The 25105-nt window shown below is 39.2% G+C and overlaps 3 protein-coding genes across 4 annotated transcripts; 1 reads left to right on the forward strand and 2 right to left on the reverse strand.

Annotated features, from left to right (window-relative positions):
* Positions 1-642: 642 nt before the first annotated feature.
* knl1 (kinetochore scaffold 1) lies at positions 643-12152 on the reverse strand. 2 transcript variants are annotated; one of them, XM_047574417.1, is made up of 25 exons: positions 11804-12152; positions 11061-11113; positions 10421-10925; positions 10268-10320; positions 9572-10085; positions 9339-9388; positions 8749-9205; positions 7998-8050; positions 6269-7825; positions 5619-5736; positions 5462-5520; positions 5282-5380; positions 5062-5177; positions 4777-4867; positions 4549-4665; positions 4370-4457; positions 3833-3895; positions 3703-3742; positions 3498-3602; positions 3303-3403; positions 3137-3202; positions 2941-3050; positions 1849-1970; positions 1154-1279; positions 643-1022 (listed from the first exon to the last, which is right to left on the reverse strand). In XM_047574417.1, exons 1-25 carry the CDS (start codon positions 12150-12152, stop codon positions 926-928), a joined length of 5109 nt encoding a protein of 1702 aa, XP_047430373.1. In that variant the 3' UTR covers positions 643-925. The 2 variants fall into 2 exon arrangements, with proteins under 2 accessions (XP_047430373.1, XP_047430374.1); XM_047574418.1 differs by lacking the exons at positions 8749-9205; positions 9339-9388.
* A 2757-nt stretch (positions 12153-14909) lies between these two features.
* Positions 14910-17066, forward strand: knstrn (kinetochore localized astrin (SPAG5) binding protein). Its single transcript, XM_047573107.1, has 9 exons — positions 14910-15015; positions 15308-15377; positions 15463-15580; positions 15676-15705; positions 15816-15915; positions 16037-16151; positions 16233-16294; positions 16538-16612; positions 16692-17066. The coding sequence occupies exons 2-9, from the start codon at positions 15356-15358 to the stop codon at positions 16818-16820; spliced, it is 651 nt and encodes a 216-aa protein (XP_047429063.1). The 5' UTR covers positions 14910-15015; positions 15308-15355; the 3' UTR covers positions 16821-17066.
* On the reverse strand, positions 16286-24935 carry LOC124998662 (adhesion G-protein coupled receptor G2-like). The gene is made up of 11 exons (XM_047573106.1): positions 24785-24935; positions 22891-23053; positions 22583-22714; positions 22391-22501; positions 22258-22294; positions 20020-20120; positions 19808-19929; positions 19037-19305; positions 18867-18960; positions 18512-18792; positions 16286-17546 (listed from the first exon to the last, which is right to left on the reverse strand). Exons 1-11 carry the CDS (start codon positions 24907-24909, stop codon positions 17365-17367), a joined length of 1617 nt encoding a protein of 538 aa, XP_047429062.1. The 5' UTR covers positions 24910-24935; the 3' UTR covers positions 16286-17364.
* Between the last annotated feature and the right edge of the window lie 170 nt (positions 24936-25105).

Consider the following 25105-nt stretch of genomic DNA (forward strand, 5'->3'; position numbering starts at 1 on the left):
CAGGAGACCGAAACGCTGCCGTCTCCTATTTGGTCTGACAGCAGCCGTTGTTCCTGGGGGGACGCAGGGAGGAACTCGTCTGCCCTCGCGGCTCACTCGAGGGTGACGGTTTGGAAAGTCCACTTTGACCCCTGACGTGGAGCCCCCCCCCCCTCCCTGCTTCACTTCCATCCTCTTTAGAGGCTCGTCTCTGGCCGTTTGACCTCTCGGGTGAACTCTGGACACTGTCCATGTCACTCATGTCTTAGCTGTTGGTGGCTGAGGACTGAAGCAGGACCACAGGGACGTTTAAATCTTCCAGTGTTTGCAGGGTAATAATTTAAATTACTTTTATTTAATCCAGCGCTGCACATGTATTTAACTTGGAGCTGAAAGGAATAACTTGTCGTCTTGATTGTTTGAAGAGGACAAAGTGGCGAAATGTTGTTCATTGCCACTTAAAAACATAGTATTTAAACCTGTTTATGAACCAACACATCTCTAAGAGGTTTAATTAATTTATTAAAGCATATTTCCTTCCATTTAAATGTAAAATCTCATCATTTCCAAGGCTTTTTAATGGTCATTTGAAACACATAAAATGTTTTACAGGACCACAGCGCCCTCTAAAGCCCGATGTAAGTATAGCAGTTCACAGTAAAGTTGCATTTCCATGTTTTATTTGCAGCTTTTAAACTGACGTGTAAATCAGAACATAAATAAAAACACACAACGTTGTACATTTGATTTTAATTATTCTGTATAAACTAAATGAATCAAATAATACAGCAACACAAACATCAGCTGAAGAGAAGGATTTGGAGTAGGATCTCCCTGTACAGAATATATATACATAACAATGAGCGCAAGAACAAACCATTAATCAGTAGAACTGCTAATTATGGTAATAACAAAGAAAGTGGAGAGTGGACATATATTCCTGGTATCAACAGAGCAGAGCGTCGTGAATCTTCTTGACAATCTTCGTTAGGAGCTTCTTGCCCGGAGTGAACGACGCCACGATCTCTTCAATCTGCTGGATCCTGCAAAAACATGAAAATATTAAACACACTGTCAGGTAACCATTAAAGCAGTAGTAAAGGTTTAATGCTTATTTATAAGTACAAGTGAGGGATAAAGTCTTGTTCTTTAAAAAAAATTCACATTCACTCACGTTGTGCTTCCGATCAGGTTTTTGAAGCTTTCTACTTGAAGGACACAGAGTTCGTTGGTCAAGCTGACGGCAAAGATCACCTCAAACTTGGAAAACGTCCGGAGGCTGCTGAAGATGATGCGCACGCTGGAAAAAGAAAACACGAGCAGCTATGTTTAATTTCGTCAAAATGTTTCATAAAGCAGAATGTTGCATCGCTTTCTCTTGCACGGGACCTTTTATTATATAACATAGTGCAAACGTTTTAGGCAGGTGTGGTGGAAAAAATGCTGCAAACTAAGAATGCTTTCAAAAATAGAATGAACAGAAGAGAAATCTAAATCTATTTGGTCTGACGATCCTTTGCCTTCAAGGCAGCATCACTTCTACAATCCTACAAAATCCCTGACTTTGTGCAAGTGAACCTATAAGGACTGATCCTGGTTTGAAGGCAAAGTGTAGCAACATCAAATATTGATTTGATTTCTCTTTTGTTTGCTCACTTTGCATTTTATAAATTGATAAATTATAAATATTTACAGCAGTTTTTCCCCCCACACCTGCCTAAAACTTTATACATGCATTGCTGTATATGTAGTTTTATTGTTAAGTTACGTGTGGAACAGAGAACCCCAAAGATTCAGCACGATCCCAGCTCACTGGGAGCGGGTTTATTGTATCGAGTGATGAATTGTTGTCCTCTGCGGAGTTCTTACTTGGAGTCGGTGCAGCTGATGTCGAGGATATCGAGCCGAAGACCCCCCCACATCTTCAGCAGGCGGATCTCTTCTCCCAGCAGACGACAGCGACTCACCACCAGGCTAACGTCGTTGAGCAGCTGCGCGGAAACAGACGAAATACTTGAGCGGGAAAACTTAGAAAGCATTTCAAGCAGGTCGTCCGGTCAATCTGTCTCATTTGTGTCATGCAGAAGACAAAAGCTCCTATTTAAATGAGCCCAGCTGACAACTTTTTGAGACTAATGCTTAAATTCAAATTGAAATTCAAATAAACTTTATTAATCCCTTAACCTCCTGAGACCCTGCATACTCATATGGGGACATTAGGTTTTAGGTTTGTGGCAGTTTATGCTGCTTCATTTAGACCAGTTGTCCTCATAGGTGGACGCTTTAGTCTGCCATCTAGTGGTAGCAAAGGGTCAACACACTAGTCGGTGTAAGAACATGATTTCAGCAGATCCGTACTGCAGCGGATAATGAGACAAAAGTGAACAAGGTACAAAACATCATCAAAGTTTACGGTTGTAACTTATTTACTTATACTTGTTAACTTCTCTAGTTTGTTAAATGTTTTCAAGATGAAATGAAGAAACGGTTTAATTTATTTCGACATATTTAAGCTGCTATGTCAATAGCAGCATATCTGGCTACCGTAATTATTGTAGTCTGTGTGCAACATTTTTTTCCCCTCGTTCATAAAAAGCTAAAATTGGGGAAATTTTCAGGGACAGCTTTAACTGGGGGACAGAGGCTGTACCCAGAAATCAGGGACGCCTAAAAAAAACTTTTTTTTTTCGTCTCTCGTTCTGCTGCTTCATTTTTTGGACCTTCCAGTCTTCACCACAGTATGAACCGGTATACCACCCAGCCCTAGTACCCAGTACTACAATAGTTCATCTCTTTTAGTTTAGAGCCAGAAGAATTGAGGGACTAATTAAAGCAAATCCATTAAGGTATAAGGAATACATGTAGGAATACATGCTAAATTCAAGTGGAACAGACTTAAAGGGCTTAAACAAGACCTTAATCAAAATTGCAACGAATGTAACATGATCTTCATTCACTCACCATTGGAAGGTGTCTGCTCGTTGGATATTTTTCCACCCAGGCCGATTCTCCCTCTATGTACTGGGAGACAAGGTTGTGAACGAGGCGTGCGTGGCTCCACGACTGCTCGTCTGGATGGAGAACGAAACGCGACACAAATGTTTTACCCAGATTCAGTGGAGACGTCACAAATAATGACTCGGATTTAGTTTCTCACCATCGAGTTCAAATTTGAAAGAGATGTGGGCTATCCTCCGCTCACACCCAACGCCAGCGTCATCTCCTTCAAAGAGAGAAAGGTTGAATCATTATCAGAGCTCTGATTAAAAAAAAACAACAACATGAATCACGTTTAGACTCTTCTACAGTGTCGAAAATCTCACCAGGAGACTTTTCAAACTCCACTTGTAGATACATGGTCTCATGGAGAAAAGTGAAGATTGTGCAGTCGTCTCTCATGTCCTTCAATTTCCATTCATTCAGCCTGAAAAAAAAAAAAAAAAGTAAAAGATTTAACTTTAACAATTTTGTGTAAGAAACTGACTTTATTTAAAACCTGCTTAAATACATAAACTGACATGTTGAGCATGTCGAGGCGGATCTCCAGGTTCCTGGTCTCAGCTTTCATCCGGTTAACGTCGCTCGAGTTCTGCTTCTTTTGCATCTCCAGCTCAGATATTTGTCTGCAGCAGAAACAAATACAAACGTTTATGTGTGATAGTACGATAATTTACCTACGTTCCTGTAAAACCTTGCATGGATGAGGAAGTAATATAAACTCACCTCTCATTATCAGCCAGAGTCTCAGTGACTTTATTCATTTCTGTTAAAACAAAACAAAAACAAAAAACAAAAACACACAATGATGTATTATATTTACTTCAAAACAAAAACCTGAAAATAAACAAATTACCTTCCCGGAGAGATTTCAAACTTGGTTTATTTTCAGATCCTTTCTCCTCAACTGCAGCCAGTTCTAGGAAAATAGGGACAACATGTCAGCCAGTTCTGTTTTACTGCAGAGCTGCTGTCATTCTGAATGATTTATCATGTACATTCATACTGATCAGGCATAACATTATGACCACTGACAGAAAAAGTAAATAACATTTAAACCATCTTGCAACAATTCAATGTTCTGCTGGGAAACTTTTGGGCCTGGCATCCATTCATCATGTGGATGTTACTTAGACATGTTGCGCCAACCTAGACCAGACCAGACCCCCCCACGACATAACAATTACACTCCTTGATGGCAGCAGGATGTGTGACAGACACACACACAAACATTGAAGAACAGCACAAGGTGTTGACCTGAACATCAGCCACAACTGTTCTGGAGGCACAAGAGAGAGACCTACAGTGTGTCAGGAAGGTGGTCATAATGTTACGCCTGATTGGTGCATATACAGTGAAATAAATTAGAGGCGTCACCAACGAGCAGCCATACCAGTTTCTAATTCGCGAATACAGTCATCGAGACTTTTTATCATCGCATCTGCCTCCTCAAGGGTTCCTTTCAATTTCTGCTGCTCCTCCTATTAAATGTAGAAAATAAAAATTAAAATCTCAAAAATCTTTTAAAAGTTGAGTTGAATAATATTGTGTGTGTGTGTTTGCAGGTTTTACCAGATTAGCCTGCACAAGGTTTGAATAGAGGACCTCCTTCATTTCATGCGACTGAACTTTGCTCGTTTTTCTGAAGAAGTTATTTCTCTCTTTTAGTTTGGAACCAAAAGATTTGAGCTGTTAAATTAAAAAGCAAATACAAGCGAGGGTTAGGAAAAATTAATTCCCACTGCTGTTTGCACACCAAGCAAAGTTCACAATCCTCATACGACAATTATCCTTTAATACCTCTTTCTCTGAAGAACACTTCATCTCTTCCCACAGAGGCCTATTAACAGCCTTAAGAGGTTTGTCAAGATCTCGCAATCGAACTTTTAACCTGGAAAAAAACAAAAAACAAAAGATCTGTTATTGAACTTCTAGGTGTTTTGAGACAAGTCTAACTTTGTACTTTTAAACTTCTAACAGTGCAGTTTTAGTCTGAGAGTTAAGGGCTGACAGGGCATTCAGATTTAACAGGACTCTTACCAGGCTAAGAGAAAACACTACATGCGTGGTTTGAAGCGTACATACCCTTCCACCTTCTCTGTGAGGGTCAGGACGTCTGACTCGTAGACCGTCTGTTTAGGACGGTGGACATGCCTGTCTTTCAGTGCATCCATTGGTGTGGTGTCCGTTTCTGACATAAGCTGCAAAAAAAAAACAAAAAAAAAAACAGTCACATTACTACCGTACATCTTTGTTTTTTCTAGATTTTTTTAATAACATAGATAAGATTGAGAGTTATACTCACTCTACCAGGAAGGACACTCTGTCTGGGATTGTGGATGACAAAGTCAATGCTGAAGAGTTTGAAGAACTCTAAAACTGTGATGCTGCCGTCTTCCAGTTGCTGTGATCAAACCATTGGAGACAATTACATAAATTGTTTTTCTTGGGATCCGTTTTAAAAGTGCATCTAAACACAACCTACCTTCTGCACCTCGCTGCCGTAGTCTTCAAGCTGGGATTCAAACATGCTGTGTTTAAAAGCTGAAAACAAAACAAAGACGTTTACCCAACTGTAAGTGTAACTGGGCGATCTGTCACCGCCAGATAAACGATATCCACGCGAAACCATGAGGACTTACTTGACTCGAATGCAGCCTCACATCTCATGCTGGCTGTGTGGCTACTGTTGGAGGAGTCTATGGTGTGTGAAGTCATACGAGCTGCGGTAATGTTACGGTCGATGGCGGACTGCAACGCCTAGCGAGAAATAAAACCAAAAGAGGAGAAAACCTTTACTACTACCAAATTAAAAGCCCACTGTAAACACATGATTATGCTCTGCTGATCACTGGTAGGGCTACACTTCAGTTCATGCACCAGGTCTGTTGAGGAATCACCAAACCACAATTCAATGAGCCTCAGTTCTTTAATCCAGTTCTGGACGCGGCAAAAACCGATTCAAAACCCGTTCAAGGAAACTAAACCGTAAGGCCACATATTTCTTCTCCACTCTGCCAAATCTGTTCTCTGGTTGGTCAATAAGCACTAAGATCAGTGTTTAACACGCAACATTAAATGTTTAAATGAGGTTTAGCGCTAGGAGCTTTAGACTTTATCAAGAAAAGTAAACGTGGAGGAGCTTCTGAGTTTGCATCAACAAGGAACTAAACCCTAAATAGGGTTCTTGACTCCTAATCTCCTACATAACCTTGGCTTTCTATTAATAACAGGTACATAACAGTACACCTCTATTATTTCATATTTCATGCAGTAGTTAAATCTGACCTACCATTTCAACCATCTCAGTGGTTGTGTTCATTCTCTTTTCGTCCTCATTTCTAAACGTGTCATCTTCTGGTAAAGGCCTCTTTCGTCCTTGACCAGTCCGAATCGCGTTTTCTTCGAATACGTTGTCGTCTAGAGGCTCGTCCACGTTCAGATCTTGGGAAGGAACCGTTTCCTTCTCATAGAGTTTCTGAGGACTCCTGATGTCCAGCGCTTCCGACATGTCCTCGCAGCTGCCCAGCTCCTCGTCGAAAATATCGCTCACGTCGTTGTCAGTGTTGCTCATCTGATGGGAAACGTCGAGGTTGACCGTCTTTGTATGTTCTGAAGTGTTTAGCTTCTTTGATTCATCGGATTTGCTTCTCTCTGGGAGCTTGGGTTTAAAGCCCCCCATAGAGAGTCTGGACATAAGTTGATTAGTCTTCAGGCTGAAAGGAGCTGTAGTGGTACCAGAGATTTGTTCGTCTTCTCTAAGACACTGAGCTTCATCTGGAACGTTTACTGAAGACATTTCAAGTTGTGGCTCCACTTCAGACGGAGATGTGGTTTTATCTTTTGAATTTCCGTCCAGGTCGTGGCTGAGATTAGGCAAAGGTGCTGTGCAGCTTTCCAATGGAACAGCATCAGGAGCTGCATTTATCATGTGGCTCAAACGCCTTATTTTTGTCTGGAGGTCAGCTAAAGACATCCGTCTAGACTTCCTCGGATGTGAATGATCAACGTCTTGGTCGGCTGCACTGGGTGAACTTTCCATCTTCTGCGATAAAGTAGTAGTTGATTCAGTTTCTTTCTTGGTCTCTGGTTCGTTGCAATGAGATGAAGTCATTTTCTTTATATGTTCATCACTGGAGTAACATTCAGGGGGCTCTTCTGTGCATGTTTGCTCCAAGATGTAGCCTGTTTGAGCTTCAGTCATATCCATGCTTGCATTCAATTCTTGACCATCTGTCTTCCCCGAAACCAAACGTGAGGCCTCACGTTCAGTTTTCATGCCTGATATCTGTGTTTCAAGCTGATTCGTATCTGTAGTTTCTTGAGGGAATGGCGTGTCAGTAGACTCTGCGTCAGGATCAGTCCATAAGGCACTTGTTTTGGACAATAAACCATGTCCTGATGAGGATCTGTTTCTACGAGGATTACAAGTAGAAGGCAAACCTGCGTTTTCAGAGATGGGTAGAACGTTCTCGTGAGATGGAACAGCGTGTGAGGCCACGTCACTGTTAATATTTACTGTGAGGGACTGGGTCATATCCATGACTGCTTCATTTGCATTGGACCTCACAGTTTTCTCTTTGCATGTAGGCATGGAGTCCACATTTGGTTCGAGAGCCGTGGCTATGTTTACAGTATGACTGCGTGTCACGTCCACAGCTGCGTCACTTGAAGTGAACCTCACAGTTTTCTCTCCACTAGTAGGTATAAAGTCCACATTTTGGTGTGACTGCAACTGTAAATCAGCCATGATGTTCACAGTGTGACTTTGTGTCACATCCATACAGGCGTCGTCAGCCGAAAACCTGACCGTTCTCTCTCTGTAGTCGTCCTCAGCATCAAACTTGACCTGAGAAACAAAAAGGTTTAAAGGTTTAACCACCATCCATGAAACTAAACCGAAGTATGTAATACAAAAAAGTGACCCCAACTGCAGTGCAAGACAAATAAACTTATTTAATAAAGTTGTTAATAATTGGTTCAGCCATTAGCTTATGTAGAGGATAAATGTTTAAACTCACCTGAGGCCTTTGCACCTTTGTCTTTAAAGAAGTCTTCAATGAGGTTTCAACACCTAAACATGAAGAATAAACATTTTGTCAAAAGTTAAAAACGACTCTTTCACGAGAATGCACCCATTTTGATTATATTAGTAATCAATTAGTCAATAAGGTCTTTGTCTTCTATTCCACAAGCTAGAACACAAACTATAATATAAAAGGTGCAGGTTTTTTAAAACAATAAATATGTCAATCCATTAGATACTCAGTTTAAATGTCAGCTTCATAAAGGGTTATCTTATTTTATTTGCAATTTTGTTACATTGCAACAACATTTCGTTCTGTATACACCCTGTGCATGCAAAATGACAATAAAGTTAGTCTAAGTCGTTATGGCATTTGTTTAAAATAACAGAGAAGTGTTGATTCAACTGGGTGGATCGACGCACATTTCTACTACTTTGACAACCAAATCTTAGTCGGTGGCCTAGATTAGATTAACAAATACCTTTGTGTCAATCCAGTTTAGCAACACCATAAAACAACCTAAACTATTTCCTCCTAAATTGTCATCCAGTTGAATAACGACCTTGTTTTTGACACCGTTTTAACCAAAAACTGCACATAATAACCACAAACATGACCCTAATATTATCAGATAAGGCTCATTTTTCCATTTCCAACAATTGTCTGATAACTCTAACTTTGTGTTGGTTACAAGTCTTATTTCAGTTATTTTCTCCTCAGTCCAAGAAATAATCCATTTCCATACCTTTAGAGTTAGATGGTCCACTGGTCTGTTGATGTGAAGTCAGGTTCCCACTTTGGGCGTACATGCCTTGGGTAGGAAAAAGACACTGAAGAGGATCATCTGCACCAGAGATTTCCATAATGCGGCCGGTCTGAGCTTCCGTCATGTCCATGCTTACGTCGTCTTCGGGACAGACTGTCCATCCATGAGAGGATGGTGGGACAGTCTCCCCTTCCGGTGTCTTCACGGGAAGGTCTGATACTAAATTACTGGCAATATTTACAGTGAGGCACTGGGTCATATCCATGGCTGCGTCGTTTGCATTGAACCTCACAGTTTTTTCTCCACACGTGGGTAAAAAGTCCCCATTCAGTTTTAAATCTGTGGAAATGTTCACAGTGTGACTGCGAGTCACATCCATACATCCGTCATCTGCAGAGAACCTCACTGTCCTCTCATCCAGAGAGCCAGGTTTGTCCTGTAGAAGCATTAAGGGTTCATAATCATAAAATCATCTTAGTATTTTAAGGACACAATGAAACATTAAGACAGAGCAGCTATAATACATAAGACATGTAAAAAATAAATAAATAAAATAAATGTAATCTCACCTGACGCCTTGGTGTTCTTGTCTTTATGGGCTTCAACATGGTTTCCATACCTATACATGAAGATGGGCAATGACATTTTTAAGCCATTTATCGTTGTTGTTCTAAAAATAACAATTATTCCCAATCTTTTGTTGTATTTTTGTGTTTGTATTCTAATTTTTAGTCTCCTTTAGTCTGTTTTTTAAGTCTTCAGTTCACCTGAGCCAAAAATAAACTTGTAGGTTTGTCCATACCTTTAGAGTCTGAAGGTCCACTGGTCTGTTGATGTGAAGTCAGGTTCCCACTTTGGGCGTACATGCCTTGTGTGGGGAAAAGACACTGAAGAGGATCATCTGGACCAGATATTTCCATAATGCGGCCGGTCTGAGCTTCTGTCATGTCCATGCTTACGTTGTCCTCAGGACAGAAAGTACCTCCATCAGAGGACATACTTCTGCGTGATAATGAAGACATGTTCGGAGGTGGACCGCACGTCTCACCCTCTGGTTTCTTCACAGGAAGATCTGAAACTAAGTTACTGGCAATATTTACAGTGAGGCACTGGGTCATATCCATGGCTGCGTCGTTTGCATCGAACCTCACAGTTTTTTCTCCACATGTGGGTAAAAAGTCCAGATTCTGGGACGAATGCAGCTTTAAATCTGTGGAAATGTTCACAGTGTGACTGCGAGTCACATCCATGCAGCCGTCATCTGCAGAGAACCTCACTGTCCTCTCTCTGTAATCGTCCTCGGAGTCAAGTTTCTCCTTTAATTTAAAGAACAAAACAACACTTTGAGCATATAGAAATGAAATGATCTTAAGATGCCAGTATACCTTTATTATTAGAGAGGCATGTTATTATTTTAGAGCCACAATGAGTTCAATACATCATTCCTTAACAGTGAAGCTGCATGATAATAAAAAAACAAGTGAATATTTAATCTCACCTGATGTATTTGCACCCGTTTCTTGAAGGATGACTTCAATGAGGTTTCCAACCCTAAATGTGGAGATAGAGGAATTACATGAAGAAATCAGGCAATGAATTTTTTTCTAAAGCTACATCTTCATTTCAACTAGAAGGTTCACGGTTTTCATACCTTTTTGGCTCAGTGATTTTCGTGCTTCCCTGCTCTGCGGTACTGAAGACATATCTGCTTTCTTCAGACCATCACTCTGGTCGTACATTTCTTGCGAGGGAAAGAGAAACTGGAAAGGATCATCTGACCCATTGAGCCCTATTATGCGTCCAGTTTGAGTTTCGGTCATATCCATGCTCACATCGTCTTTAGGACACACTGCATTTCTATCGGCTTCACCAACATGGGTCCTTGGTGTTTTCATCTGGAACAGGGAGTTGTTTGTGTTGGCAGATTCTTTGGAGGACGACGCCACAGCAGGTTTCATTTTGGCAGACACAGGTTTACCACTGGGCTCCACTGGTTTACAATGTAGAAATCCTGAACTATTTACTGGCATTTTCTCCGAAGCTGTCGGACCACTGGCAATGTTCACTGTGTGACTCTGAGTCATGTCCATGAACTCGTCATCTGCAGTGAAGATTATAGTTTTATCTCTGCGTTCATCTTTTGCATCAAAGCCGACCTGAAGAACAAAAGACACTTAGTTGCCCCATATTCTCCAAAAAACTATGCAGATGCACATTAACATCAATTGTACATGTTATGCTGTACTTTCTTCCATCAACAGTCAAAGAAGTAAAATAATTGTGTAACTCACCTTCTGCCTTTGATGAAGAGCAGGTAGAGGAGGGTTTATCAAGGACTTCCTCTCTGATTTTGGAAAAAAAAATGCAGTTAGACGGCTTTCAAGCTGGTATTAAACCAACAAAAAATATATTGCATGAGAAAGGGACAGATTTGAAAAAAAACTGAAGTAGCAGAGGCTGAGACATGATGACTTGTAGTCCTTTCAGGTAATTGCCATTACTTGCTAACTGTTGCTGTTTTTACACAGATATGCATAAAAATACATTACAGATCTCCTTTCGTTCGCTTGCCCAGGCATGGACCATGTGTTCACAACTTTTGGCCAATTACTCAGCTACCTTCAAATAAATTGATGTCAATTTGGTGGCAAGGGCAGCTAGCAGAGGTATTAAAAGCAATGTAAATGTGGGAAAACTTGAGTAGTTGTTTATTTATTCATCTTAAGTCGTGATGTCATTACAATACTGACTGTGTTAATATGGTATCCAATAACACAGAAGTCTACATTTTCCATAATGTGATGCCTTGTAAAAATCAAGCTTCCAGCACACGTGCTGTATGTAATGTTGCCATAGGTCTTAAACTTCAAACACAAAGTTCCTCAAGAACTGATCTATAATAGTAATAATACATTTTATATAAGAAGCGCCTTTCAAGTCACCCAAGGAGACTTTACAGAAAGGAACAGACGTATAGATGATAGAAGAATGCATCATACAACAGGGTAGTACTGCAATATTAGACATTTCATACCTTTTGGGTTGGTTGAGCCCAACATTTTACTGCTCTGGTTGGCCTTCGTCGTCTGTGATGCTCTTTTGTCAGCGTGGGCGTACATTTCTTGAGTGGGAAAGAGACACTGGAAAGGGTCATCGTCATCATCCACTCCCAGGATGCGTCCCGTCTGAGCTTCAGTCATATCCATGTTCGTCTCATCTCCTGGACAGAGTGGACCGCCATAAGAGGATTCTCTAATCTTCCTGGTGGTATTTCGTGGCTGGGGAGCCAGATTCTCTTTATCCACAACTGCTCTCTGCGTTTTATTCTGAGCCAGAGGGGTGTTTGTTCCCAAAGAGGACGGTCCAGCCGGGGGTGTCGTCATGGCGGTCGCAGCATTGGTGCTTGGGCCACTTGGTTTAAAGAGATTTGAGAGGAAGTTTTCAAATCCAGGATCCAAACAAGGCACTGACGTGGATATGTTTCTCTTTGTATTTGAAGCCTGACTTAGAACATCCTTGGACCCATCATCCACAGTGAACATCGCTCCTTTCTCTCCACCGTGGGTAAAATGTCATAGTTGCGAAGGGAAATATCTCCAAGCAAATCTCCATCTCTGGCAATGTTTATAGTGTGACTCTGAGTCATATCCATGTAAGCGTCTTCAGTAGAAAACATCACTGTTTTCTCCCCTAAGTTGGTTTCAAAGTTGACCTAAAAAAGTTGAAATAAACAGAACAGTGACTAAATAACAAGTTTTAGATTACCAAAAACTAAATCCATAATGTTATAGTCTAAAATATAAATATACCAAACTAATTTAACCATTTGGGAGCAGTCGTAGGAAACATCAGAGACTTTAAACTTACCTCATCCCTTTGCTGGGAAGCATGTAGAGGAGCTTTCAACAGGGTTTCCATACCTACATTTGGAGAAATGAGTTTAGTAATAGCAATCTTTCACTATACCAGCTTATGTGAGTGTTTGCTAGTAATGGTATAAGACTTAAAATAAACAGAAATATACCCATGATTTGGCTTCCATCTTCAGCGAATGCTAACTGGACTCTTTATGCAAATAAACAGAGCATTTATGTTAAAACAGAGGGATGCGAAATGCATGTTAAATGGTAAATACTGAAGGATAACAACACCCTACCTATTTTGTGTAGTTGCTGCAACTGTGGAATAGCACACATAGAAAAATGATAATTACAAAGCAGGAAAATGTAAATGACAGCAAGGTTGCACATTTATTGATACATTACATACTTGGAGTAAGGTCTTGTAAAGGAGTTTGTCCAAGGGAGCCATTTTTAACATCCCTATAAAGGAAAAGAGTACTTGTTAGAGTAAAATATCAGTATCACTGTGTAAAATAATGAAGCCTGAGTTGTATTTTTTTGTGACTTACTTGGAAAACAGGAGAACGTCGTTGGCAGGAGCAAAACTGACTCTCCTTGAATTCCTCTTTTCCACCACTTTCACACATTCCACCTTAGTGAAAAATAAAAACAACGTATAACTGACAGCTCAATTCTTCTTCTGAATCTCAAATCAAGCAGCTCATTTACCACGTTCTCCTGCTGCTCTGGGTCCGAGAATCTGGCTGATTTCCGTGGCGCTTTTAAAATCTGCAAAATCATATATATTTTCTTTTTAAAGCCATTTATTTGTTCTTGAGAAGTAAAGAATATATGTAATAACATTTGTCTATAAAAGGTTTATGTCACACTCACTGAGGAAATGCGCCGCTTGGAAAATGCACTGCTTTCACTGTAACAAAAAACAGGAATTCATATTCAGTCTTTGGGAGTTGTTATAACATGCAATGTTCCAAGTAACAGCAATACATTATATCAACATGAAGCGTAAAGATGCTATAAACGGCAAAATGACACTTTGAGGTTTATGCATGTTGCACAAGTGACTGTTTTCTCTAACCAGCACAGTTTTTACTCACATATTCCTCGTAGGATCTAGAGGCTCCATCTTTAACTGTAAGAATAGAGAGATAATATTTAACACACGATAAATGAATTAATAAATCGCCGTTTCTGCAGAATAAACTCTCTTCCCATATTGTTTGTGGCACGCCAGCAAAAACAGATGCATTGCAACTTGCACTAAATCTCAGCTTCATGAACGTTATGATATTCAGCATTTGTGTAAAATGGCATGTCGTTGATTCAGCTTTGTTTTCACTTTGAAGGCTGTGGTTTGTAGTAGTGATGAATTGTATCGTGTTGCGATGTGCCACAAGTGTTTCCATCATTGTGACAACACCAATACAGCCAGTGTGCTCAGTTAATAGCAGAAACAACCGTTTAAATCAATCCAAATTTAAAACCACCACAAACTAGATCTTGCAAAACTGATCATGCAGTTGATGGGGCATGAAGGAAGATTTAATGAAGGACTGTTACACTAGGATGACACATTTTCACTTGTGTAATTACTACACTGCATACTTAGACTTAACTTTAAATTAATCACAATGTTTTTATTATAGGAGGTGTAATACTACTCTATAATTGCAAGTGTATAAACTGCTGTCAGGTTGACTGTTAACGACTATTACACAGAAGACGCTGTAACATTGTTAAGGGGTAAAAACATAAAGTTAAGTTAAGTTTACAACTAAACATATCTACACAACAACCGACGATATTAAAGGTGAAATTTAACTAAACTATTCAACTAAAAATACACCATTAGCTCGGCAACGTTATAACTTCCCTTCGTCAGTATAAAGCACCTATTTCATTGAAACAAGCTAATGTTTACTTACCTCCGCAGCGACGACAGAGTTACGGACTATTTGGTTAGTTCTAACTTTACTGTTAGCTTGCCATTCATGAAATTAACGAGAAAAGAACCGAAAACCGAGGAAACATGACAGCTTACACACCACAATTTCTGTTGTGTTGTTTCACCCCGCGTTTCTGCGGCGGATACGTTAAGTTTTTGAATTTCTCCGCATGCGCAATAGCGTCCTACCTATGGCGTTTGTTTCATATACTTTCTTGTGGTTGTTGGTTTAAAACAAATATTTCGGTAACCGATTTTTATAATTAAGTCAAGAAAAAAATATTGTCGATTGAAATTTATAATATGTAACGTTTAGCTCAAGAAATTATTATCAGGAAGTGACGTAGATAACCCGGAAGAAGCGTTAGAGGGCGGCACGTTTTAAATATTCTTACGGTTTGACTGTTGACATTTTTTTTTTGCAACATACCCACAAAGGTACGTATTCATATTGTGTTATTGAACCACAACATATTCGTATGTTACATTTATGTATCATACTAACATACATTAACTTACAGACCAGCTAAACTAAGCTTATCTAACTAAACGTTTTTGTGTATTTTTCGTGACAGTTATATCGAACCAAACTCTATTCAAAGTATCACAGATTTTGTGTTCCGGGAAGTTTTATTTATTATTATCTTATTTATTCATATGTATATATGTTAAATGTATGTACAAAACAAAGTTTAGTTAATCGGATTGTTTCTTCATATATTCTTCATAGGTGTATTGGTAGCTGCCTGCAGTATTGTATTTATTGTGGAATAAGAACATGGCAACGAAAATCCCAAGAGGTGAGCAAATTTTGGCTATTGATTATATTGCAACAAAACACAAAAACTGACAATACCGCTGTCATCCATGTGTTTTTTCCTGCAGAAACAAAGAGAACCGGTCATAAACTTGAATCCAAAGACACTGTAGCTGCGACCCAAGCAGCAAATGCAGGACCTAAATCAGATGGTGTCCTTAAACCCACAAAAGAAAACATAACAAGGTAAAAAATAGACAAGAAATAAACAAACGTGTTGGGATTGTTATGCATCTGACTGCTCTTTATTTTCATCCTTCCCTTCATCTTTTGTCTTTTAGAAAAATCGTTGCACCTAAAGTTCACAAAGGGTAAGTCAGTGCTGAATCACCATAGTCAAAACTTTACAGGACTATTAAATATATATATATATATATATATATTTATTTGTTTTAAACAACTTTATTACAAATTACCACAGGGTCTCCACCAGGTATGGGCAACAGGCTGAGCTCAGGGAGCAAAATCAGCATTTGATGGTTGTGAATGAGGAGCTGCAGAAAAACCTCTCAGAGACACAGGTGCAAAAAGCAGTTGCTGATGACATATTACACACAAATCCCTTATTCTCTTTAGTCTATTTTTATTTTTTCATTCAGTGTATTCTATTAAAATCAAAAGCCATTTTGTTTTGTGTTGCAGCAACGAGTAGCTGAGTTGGAGCTGCAGTTCAGTGACCTTGAAAAGGAGAATGCAGATGTTCAGAGAAACCTTAAGGACTGTCATGTTCTTCTAGTTTCTGCCAAAATAGATCCAGGTGAACATAAACTATATACATATGAATATAAATGCTGTCGTTTTTTTACTTAATAGAAATCAAATTGTCTTTGATTCTTAGTTTTAGGAGAAAGAGTTGGTGACGCAGCGCGGCAAAATGAAGAACAGAGGAAAGAAGTTATGGTACATTTTATTTCTTTTTACTTGATGATATACAGTCTGTACATGCACACATCAAACTCACACAAATAACTACAAACATGAGTATAATTGAAATTGAATTGTTCCATGCCACATAATCAAACAACTGAAGGCAAAATATTAAGAGCACACAGTATATTTATCAAACACATCCTAGAAACACGCAGCATTTTAACTATCATAGACAAAGCCACCTAGCAAACCTCTATATTGTCTTTATTTTAGAGCGTTTCCACAGACCTGCTGAATGAATTAAAGGCCTTTGGTGATGTTGCATCGCAACAACGCGCTCGGCTTGAGGTGAGTCCAAAGTCTCCCCAGGGTTTTATTGTCCTGTGGTGTTGCAGTGTGAGTTAATGTTCTATTTTGAAACTTTTAGGACATCCAAATGACCATGACGGACCTCATTAAAGCACGAGAGCACGTGGCACAGGAAAGGGAGACGTTTTCCCTGCAGGCGGCTGAAATGGAAAAAGCTCTGGAGGAAGCGGAAGCTCTCTTACACTAACTGTACAGGCATTCCCCCGGTTTAAAATGAGCTTTTTTATTTGACTGTATTCATGCATAAGCGGTGTTTTAATGTTAGTGCTACTAAAAATGAGTGAAGGATTCTCACCTTTTTAATGGTTTGAACAGCACCTGTAATATTTTGTGCATCCCCTCATTTGAGTAGAAACTTTGTACAGTATATTTCCAACGAAATTGAAGCAGGTTTCAAAACAACAAAAATAAATAAAGCATTTTAAATATCTTGAAGCTTTTCTGTTGATTTAAACGTTGCATTAAAAATGAATGAAAACTGTGCAAAAACTAATTCTGGTAAAAAGATAAACTAAATCTTATACTACTAAAGCAATCTTCCTGTATATTAAAAACACAGGGTAAATAAAGTACCTATCTATCTATCTATCTATCTGTCTTTCTCTCTCTCTCTCTCTCTCTCTCTCTCTCTCTCTCTATATATATATATATATATATTTTGCAGGCCTATATGTCACACATCAGTGCACTTTCCACCTAACTCTTGCCGACCAGTAACGTGGCGATGCTCCTCATTTAAGAAATGATAAATTGCGGCGTATGTTGTGGTAGGGGTTTACAGTGGTCTCCAGACTGGTATTAAGCGTGGAGCTGCTGATGCTGCTGGTGCTGCTTAAGTTGCTCTGTTCGCCCGCACCAGCGTTGGCCTCTCCCGTGTGGCTGGTGTTGTAGTAGTAGATGAACAGGAAGAAACCTGGTGGACAGAGGGAGATGTTCACTATAGCAGACTGGAAAGGGCTTATTTGTTTTATTGTTTTTCTGCATTCAGTAGTTTTTCTGTCCTCCACACTTTTCTTTGAGTTGAATTTGCAGCTTTTTAATCCACTTAAATAAGTGTCATCTGACTAAAAGTAGCCCTACACTCACCAAGAGGCAACCCTTTATAAGACAAAACAGTAACTAAATAATAGTCACTCTTGTGGCATCACGTTAGCTGCGGTAAACACACCGCGTTAATAAACTCCTGCTTTGGCCCCTGATTGGACACTGGCAGCTGCTTTGAGTAACTGTATTTAAACCTGGTATTAAAATGTGCCTCCGCCTCTGATCCCACGCTCTCTATGGAAATAAATATAGCAGTAGAACATGCAAAACATGCTGTTTCCTGCGGATCACCCCAATATGAAAACGATTTCAGCGTGAGGCGCTATAAAGTCTGTCTCGCTCACTGAAAGCAGTAAAGTTATTATGTTTATATATTTAGAGTTCACAGAGATCATATCAGTTGTGTGGCCCTGACACATTGAGTGTTCACACTACTTCACACCTGCATTTCAAGCTGGCCATTGCTACGATCATCGCTTACTTTTGATCTCAGGAGAGCCATTAGCTTTTAAGCTGCCATTACTTTTAGCAATATCTGGTTCTTTCAGCTGAAAACACCAAATGTTAATGTCAATAAGAGATAAAAAAAAAATTAAAGGGAAACGGATTAAAAGCAGCATTAGTTTGAATCACAGGCTTAAATAGTGTATAAATTGTAAAAATTTATACACTAGCCACCCCCCCCCCCGCATCCTGCTGGGTATGGCTGCTGCCATTGCCACAACATGGTCAATGGTATTTACTCATTAACTCCCCCGTCAGCGGTTATGATTACATTAAAATATTGATAAGTTGTGCTGGACCACATCCATGCAGATCCCAGTTGCTGGATACCTTGGAAGGAGTTGAGGATGGTGAATATGTAGTACGAGGGGATCCTGAGGACTCCGTAGGCCAAGAAGGCAAAACCCCACGTGATACCCAGGATGCAACACAGGCCCATGATGGTGAGGATGCTTTTGCCATTCTGGCTCACTTGACCATTCAACTTGGGGTTTTTGAGACAAAAGAGCCAGGACACCACGATAATGAAGGTGGTGAAGGTGAAGAGGAAAACCACCACGTAGTAGCCGATGTTTACAATGTAATGGATGTCAGTGTCCGTTATCCAGCACCTTGGAACATAAAGGCGAGTCAGCTTTTATGAATTTAAAAAATCTGTAGACTGAAAAATGGTATAGCAACTTACAGGGACTCTGCGTTTTCTGCGTTGTCGGCCTGGACGATCTGTTGGCCGTATTTTCCCACAATTAACAGGACAACCACAATTAAACTGGGTATGACTGGGAAGGCAAACAAATAACAACCAGTTAAGAACGTTGCGTTTCTGTTTCTAAAAAATAAAGAACGTGAACTCACTCCAGCTGGTGACGGAGACTTTCAGGATGTAGCGATGGATTACGATTTTGCCGGCCATGTACAGCTGCAGGCAGAGGTGGAAGGCCTGCACGGCGAACCAAGTGAAAGTGGCCAGCAGGAAGTAGTGCATGACAGCCGCCATGATCTTACAAGCCCAGGTGTTGTTCAGCCTTGCCACGTAGTTGTTGATCAGGAAGGCGAAGTCGAGGAAGAACATGGCTGACACCAGGTGGACGAGGATCCTCGTGGATTTGCTGGCCTTCTTCCTCCTGTAATGAGAAACCAATCAGCAGAAGATACACAGATACGCAGGATCATGTTTTTACCGCCAACCGAAACAAATATACAAAGCAGATGCTCCGTCTCTAAACATAATGCACTTATTTTCATTACCCGCCACAATGAGGCCGCTGTTCAGGAATCTAATTTCCCTACTGTAAATATTTTGAACATGACCTTATCCCAGCAAAGCGGACTTATTTACATGACCCAAATATCATGGAACAGTACAGTTATCCGCACAAGATGTTCTCTGTTTGTTTTATACTATACTATACACAGAACAGACACGACATTAAAACCACTGACAGGAAAAGTAAATGACATTGATCATCTTGTGACAATTCTTGTAACGCATCCTGTTATCACAGGACAAATCCAAAAAAAAAACAACAACAAAAAAAAACATGTCCAGCTTGGGGGCTGCCTGTATAAGAAACAGTTCTGGATCTATCTGAGCAGAAAGGCACCATATAAATAACATTTTGCTACCTTGTAAGGAAGTGCATGAAGAGGACTATGCCGAGGAAGAACATGGACAGGCCGCAGCCAACTTGGGTGATGATGTTGAGGTTTTTCAGGTCGGTACTAGAGATGGTTTCATTGAGGGGTGTCTGCGGAAAGCAAAATAAGAACAACACTCTTAGGGACTCGGATGAATTGTTACTGCAATTAAAGCCATGAGAAAGGGGGGCTGAACACACCAGTAAAATAGCGAAGAAGGTCAAATGTGTGCACTGGCATGTAATGTTGCGTCCAGTTATGTTCGTCACGCATCCATCTTCGGTCCAGTTTGGTTTAGCTCCTACAAGAGTCACTGAGAATTAGTTTCTTAAAACTATAATGTTGCACTGTGTGTCACAAATGTTCTCATTCAAATATCACAGTCAAAACATAACAGATATTTCAGTAACATAATAATCGTGCCTACATCTTCCTTTTCTTTCAAAGAAATCAGTTTCACGGGTTAATAGAAGAAATAAAAAAACGTTGTGTTACAGACATTGATAATGGCTACCTACTGAAGCTACAGTGCGGGGATTTTTGTTTTAACCCTTCTAGCAGTATTAACACAGCATCATTTTTATCTCGAGCATGAAAACATTTTCTTAGATTTGATATTATCCCTCCTGATCACTGGAGGTTGATTTCATAGAACCCATGGTTACATTTATAACTTTTATACTCTAGTCTTTTCTTTTCTTTTCTTTTCTTTTCTTTTCTCTCCTGAGACCCTGCGTCCTCATATGAGGACATTAAGTTTTTCATTTTGCAAGCGACCATGGGACAAAGGTGGACAATGTGCAAAACCTCATCAAATTATACAGTTGAAACTTGTTTATTTATGTTTGTTAACTTTTCTACTTGATATGACCATATGACAGATTTAACAAATTCTGTCAATAGTAACGAGCTACAACGTTATTAACTAGCAAATACTCGTTTGAGGAAGTTGGAATTTCAGTGTTTGCAGTTCTGTTTATGCTGAGTCATGTTCAGGTATAAAAATAACTAGTTTTAGATTTTGTTACACATTGGTGACTTTATATTTTGTGTTATACAGTGAGATAATCCCCCTGTCCACATATGAGGGCATCGTTTATTTTTTAAAAAGCGACTTCCTGTTCAAAGATGATGCTTAATTTTGTTTACGTCTTAGGTCCTACTTATCCCAGAGTTGAAATTAAAAATGCATCACAAATAAAAGGTCAGGTCTCGGGAGGTTAAAAGTTTAATTTTTATCTGGAGGGCCAGAAAGATTTTTTCGAATTCTTCCTAGAGTCAATGTTATTCCTCCTGACTGAGATTGATTTCATAGGACTGCGCTTACTTTTATCATTTTAACACTGTTGTTTTCTTTGAAGGCAGTTCTTTTTTTGTCTGGAGCATGAAAAAGTTTTCTTGGACATTTTTTTTAGGTTCTATTTTATTTTGCCTGATAGTCAGAGATTGATATCATGGAAACATGGTTGCATTCATGACTTTTTTCGGACTTTTATACTCCATTCTATTCTTTTCTTTGCTGGCTGAGTTTTTTATTGTATCTGAAGCATCAGAAGTTTCATTTACTGCTTCCTTCGTTCCATTTTATTGTTAAGGGACCCCAGAGATTTATTTCATAGAACCATGCTTACATTTATAACTTTTATTCTGTCATCTTTTTCTTTAAAAGTAGAGTTTGATTTTTATCTGGAGCATTAGAAAGTTTTCTTGGACACTTCATTCAGTGTTATCGCCCCTTAACCACTGGAAATATATGTCATGGAACAATTGTTACTTTTAAAAGTTTTACACACTGTTCTTCTCTACGAAGACAGAGTTTTTATTTTTGTCTGGACTGTCAGAAAGTGCCAGTCAAAGAAAACTGCCAGTCAAAGACTGATATCATAGAACTATTTATAAAACATACACTTATAACTTTTATACTGCGTCTATTTTGTTTTTCCTGAAAACCAGGGACACAGATTTTATAGACCCATGGTTATATTTGTAACACTGGGTTCTCTGCCACAGACTCCAACTCCAAGATGCTTTAAGTTACACCATATAAATTAGACTTGAATGTAAATGCTTGAATGTAATAGTATAGCATTAAGTTAGGCCTTCTTACGTCAAAATTGCAAGTATTTTGCAGAATTTTGTGCTGTGTACACTGATGGGTTGATTTTTCACTGCACTGCATCTTTTTGTGCATGATTGATGACTGGTGTAATTGACTGGCGCAATTCAGTGGTGGCATTTTTTTTTAATCTTTTGTAATGATACTATCCTTGTGAGAATATGGGGTTCATTTTGAACCTTAATCTACCAGCGATGTACACTTGGACATAACTGACTGTGCTATCTTTGTTAGCATCAGCAGCATATGTTGGTTAAAGAGGTTTAATGGCATCATAGCAATGTCTTCAACCAACAAGCTAATTATAATGTGGGAAATATACCTTTTCCATCCCATGAATGGCACGCTGGTATCCCTTTCTGCAAACATAATAAGAAAATCGCGTTTTAAAGGGTAAACAACCAAAAAAAAAAAAAAAAAACTAAAATGAGAACAAAAAACTGTATTTAACTTACATATTTCATGTTCTTAAAATTGATGTTTATTGTGTCTGTGAGATTGGCGATTTTGGTTCCCATCTCAATTGCTAAAACCTCATCGCCTAAAACAGTGCTGTTCTTCTCATCCTAATAAAATTTGGAACAGTATATTAACATAATCACATACATACATTCAAATACATTTTAAACATACTACTCCTGCCATACCTCTGCCATATTAATAAATCGGAAAACAGCTGCAAACGTTGAATTGGAGCTATTGAAAGCTTGCTGAAAAGCTTCTTTTGAGACGGTTACAGACCTTGAGAATCCAGTTAGAAACTCTCTGTCTTGTATAATCTACAGGAAAGAAAATAAGCATTGTCAAAACTGGATAGGCAGATTATCAAGCACACGGATTAACAATTTACTCAACCTGGACTTGTTGGAAACCACTAATTGCAAAAAGCTAAAACATTCATTCAAAGGTCTGTAATGAGAATGAAGTTTAAAAAAAAAAAGAGTGATGCACCTACATTTATGCTTTGATTTGGATTTGCATAACCAAAGGATACTTCTTCAGCGTCCTCGACATGTGTTTGCTTCACTAAGATTCCCGACACTCCTTCTCCCACAGACAGCTCAGCAGAAGACCCATTCAGGCTGGAAACGATGTTTCCTATGAGATTCACTATTTGACTGTCGACAGATTAATATTAATATTAATATTAAGAGTTCACTTAGATATATCACTGCTGAAACAAAGGCAATATGTGTGAATTATTTGTGTGTTCATTCATCTTAAAAGATAGCACAAGACGAATGGCAACGACAAAAGCCCCTTAAAAAGAACACTGCATACCAACATGAACATATCGCTGCAAAGTATGGAAGGCATTGTCCTGACTTTGGTGCAACAATGAGGGGAAAATTGAAGTTTAACAAAGTGTCTACAAGACAGCGTCAGTGAGGGGTACAGCAGCTGATTGTGTTTACTTATACTTGAACATATTAATATCAGATCACATTTTAACACTAATTGATTTACGGTGAAAGTCAAAACACGGCATCTAAATAGTGAAATCTCTCCTTTACAAAGGTTTTTAGACCGAGTGTTCTGCGGCAAATTTATGGCCATGTGCGATTCATGAAATCCAACTCCACAAACAGGGTCAGGGCGAGGGAATGAAGCCATTTTAAAATGAATATGTCTGGACCCACATTTTTGACAAGATTACGTATCCGGGTTATAGAATACATATATAATAGAGGGTATGCATTGACATCACTGACGCCCTTGGCCACACCCCCCTGAGTGGCAAAAACGTGGTGAAATGTTTCAGTTAATACAGAGAGACTGGGAAAAATGTGGATTATCAAATCAAATTAAGGACAATACGAACTAGTATGGATTTGGAAAAGTGAATTAGCCTCAGTTTTAGGTAGTTTAAGTTGGTTTTAGGTCATTTTAGCTCAGTAAGAGCTTTACTGAGAAGTAACGTTAGCCATATAATACTTTGTTTTGTAAGTAATGCTGCTAATCTCCATGTTCAACTGTTTTTGTTTTTGTTTAAAACTTTTGTCGCACATCCGTGTCACCAGAGATGACGCAGGAGGTCATGTGACCAGTTCATTTAAAGTCCCTCTTCCCCAAGGTGAAGTCTCACCTGACGAGAGAATTATGGGATATCGCGACAAGACAAGGCTTTACGAGGGTTACAGCTCATCCGCAAAACTCCTTTCAATGGAAACACGTACAAAGCCTTTTTATTCTGCGAAACACTTTAATGGAAATGTGGCTAGAGATACCCTCAGATATACCACCAAGAGAATTTGTTAAATTGTCTGGGATGTCTCACCTTGAATGATTCTTATCCAGATCTTACCCTATCACAGTCTATATTTTAGGATAAAATAACTGACGCCCTAACTGACTAGCATCTTACAAAACCAATAAATATCACAGTGAGCCAGTCTTTGGAACGACTCTTTGAAAGGAACAGATCCACAAGATGCAGCTCCCTTCAAAGAGCCACCTCTAATAGGAGTCAAGGCACGAGGCCTTGCAAATCACCTAGCTAACACGTCCCTATAGTGAAGCATGGCAGTGCCAGCATCATGTTGCTAAGGTTTCTACAGATTACTGAGTTAAGGTTACGTTAAAAATGAGGGTAAAAGGCGCCTGGTGGTATTCATTTAAAAGGAAAAGGAACACTAACAAAAGTATAAGTGAAATCCTGAGACACAGAATTTTTAGGCACCGGGTGTAGTCATGGCCAGCTGACATGTCAACAGACACAGGTTTTTTTTGTTGTTGTTGATTGTTTGTTTTTTTAACTAGCAGTCAAAAATGTAAGTTGTTGAGATGTAGCAACAGTGGTTTGGTTTGCAAAGATGTGCGAGAAGGTAGAAAACGTATATATTCCTTACGCAGCTTGTTTCGGATCAATTGCTCCTTCCGGTGTATTTTGAAGATCTACATGCAGCTGTACTTTCTCATCGGGCTCTTGCACCGGGCTGTCACAATTAGTGCAGTTGGGGTCCAGTTTTGACATGTTGAATATGTACCTGTTCTTGAGGTTTTCAGCTGAAGGAGAGGGACATTTAGTTTTATCTCAAGCATTAGCATTTCTCCAACGAAACATTTAAAGCAATATAAATGAATTAAGAATTATAACTCATCCATGACTACTTACTGTAACATTATTTAATTAGATTGCACTAAATCAAAACCAGGGAACAAAAACATTT

Source organism: Mugil cephalus, chromosome 21, assembly GCF_022458985.1.
Source record: "Mugil cephalus isolate CIBA_MC_2020 chromosome 21, CIBA_Mcephalus_1.1, whole genome shotgun sequence".
NCBI classification, from domain to species: domain Eukaryota; kingdom Metazoa; phylum Chordata; class Actinopteri; order Mugiliformes; family Mugilidae; genus Mugil; species Mugil cephalus.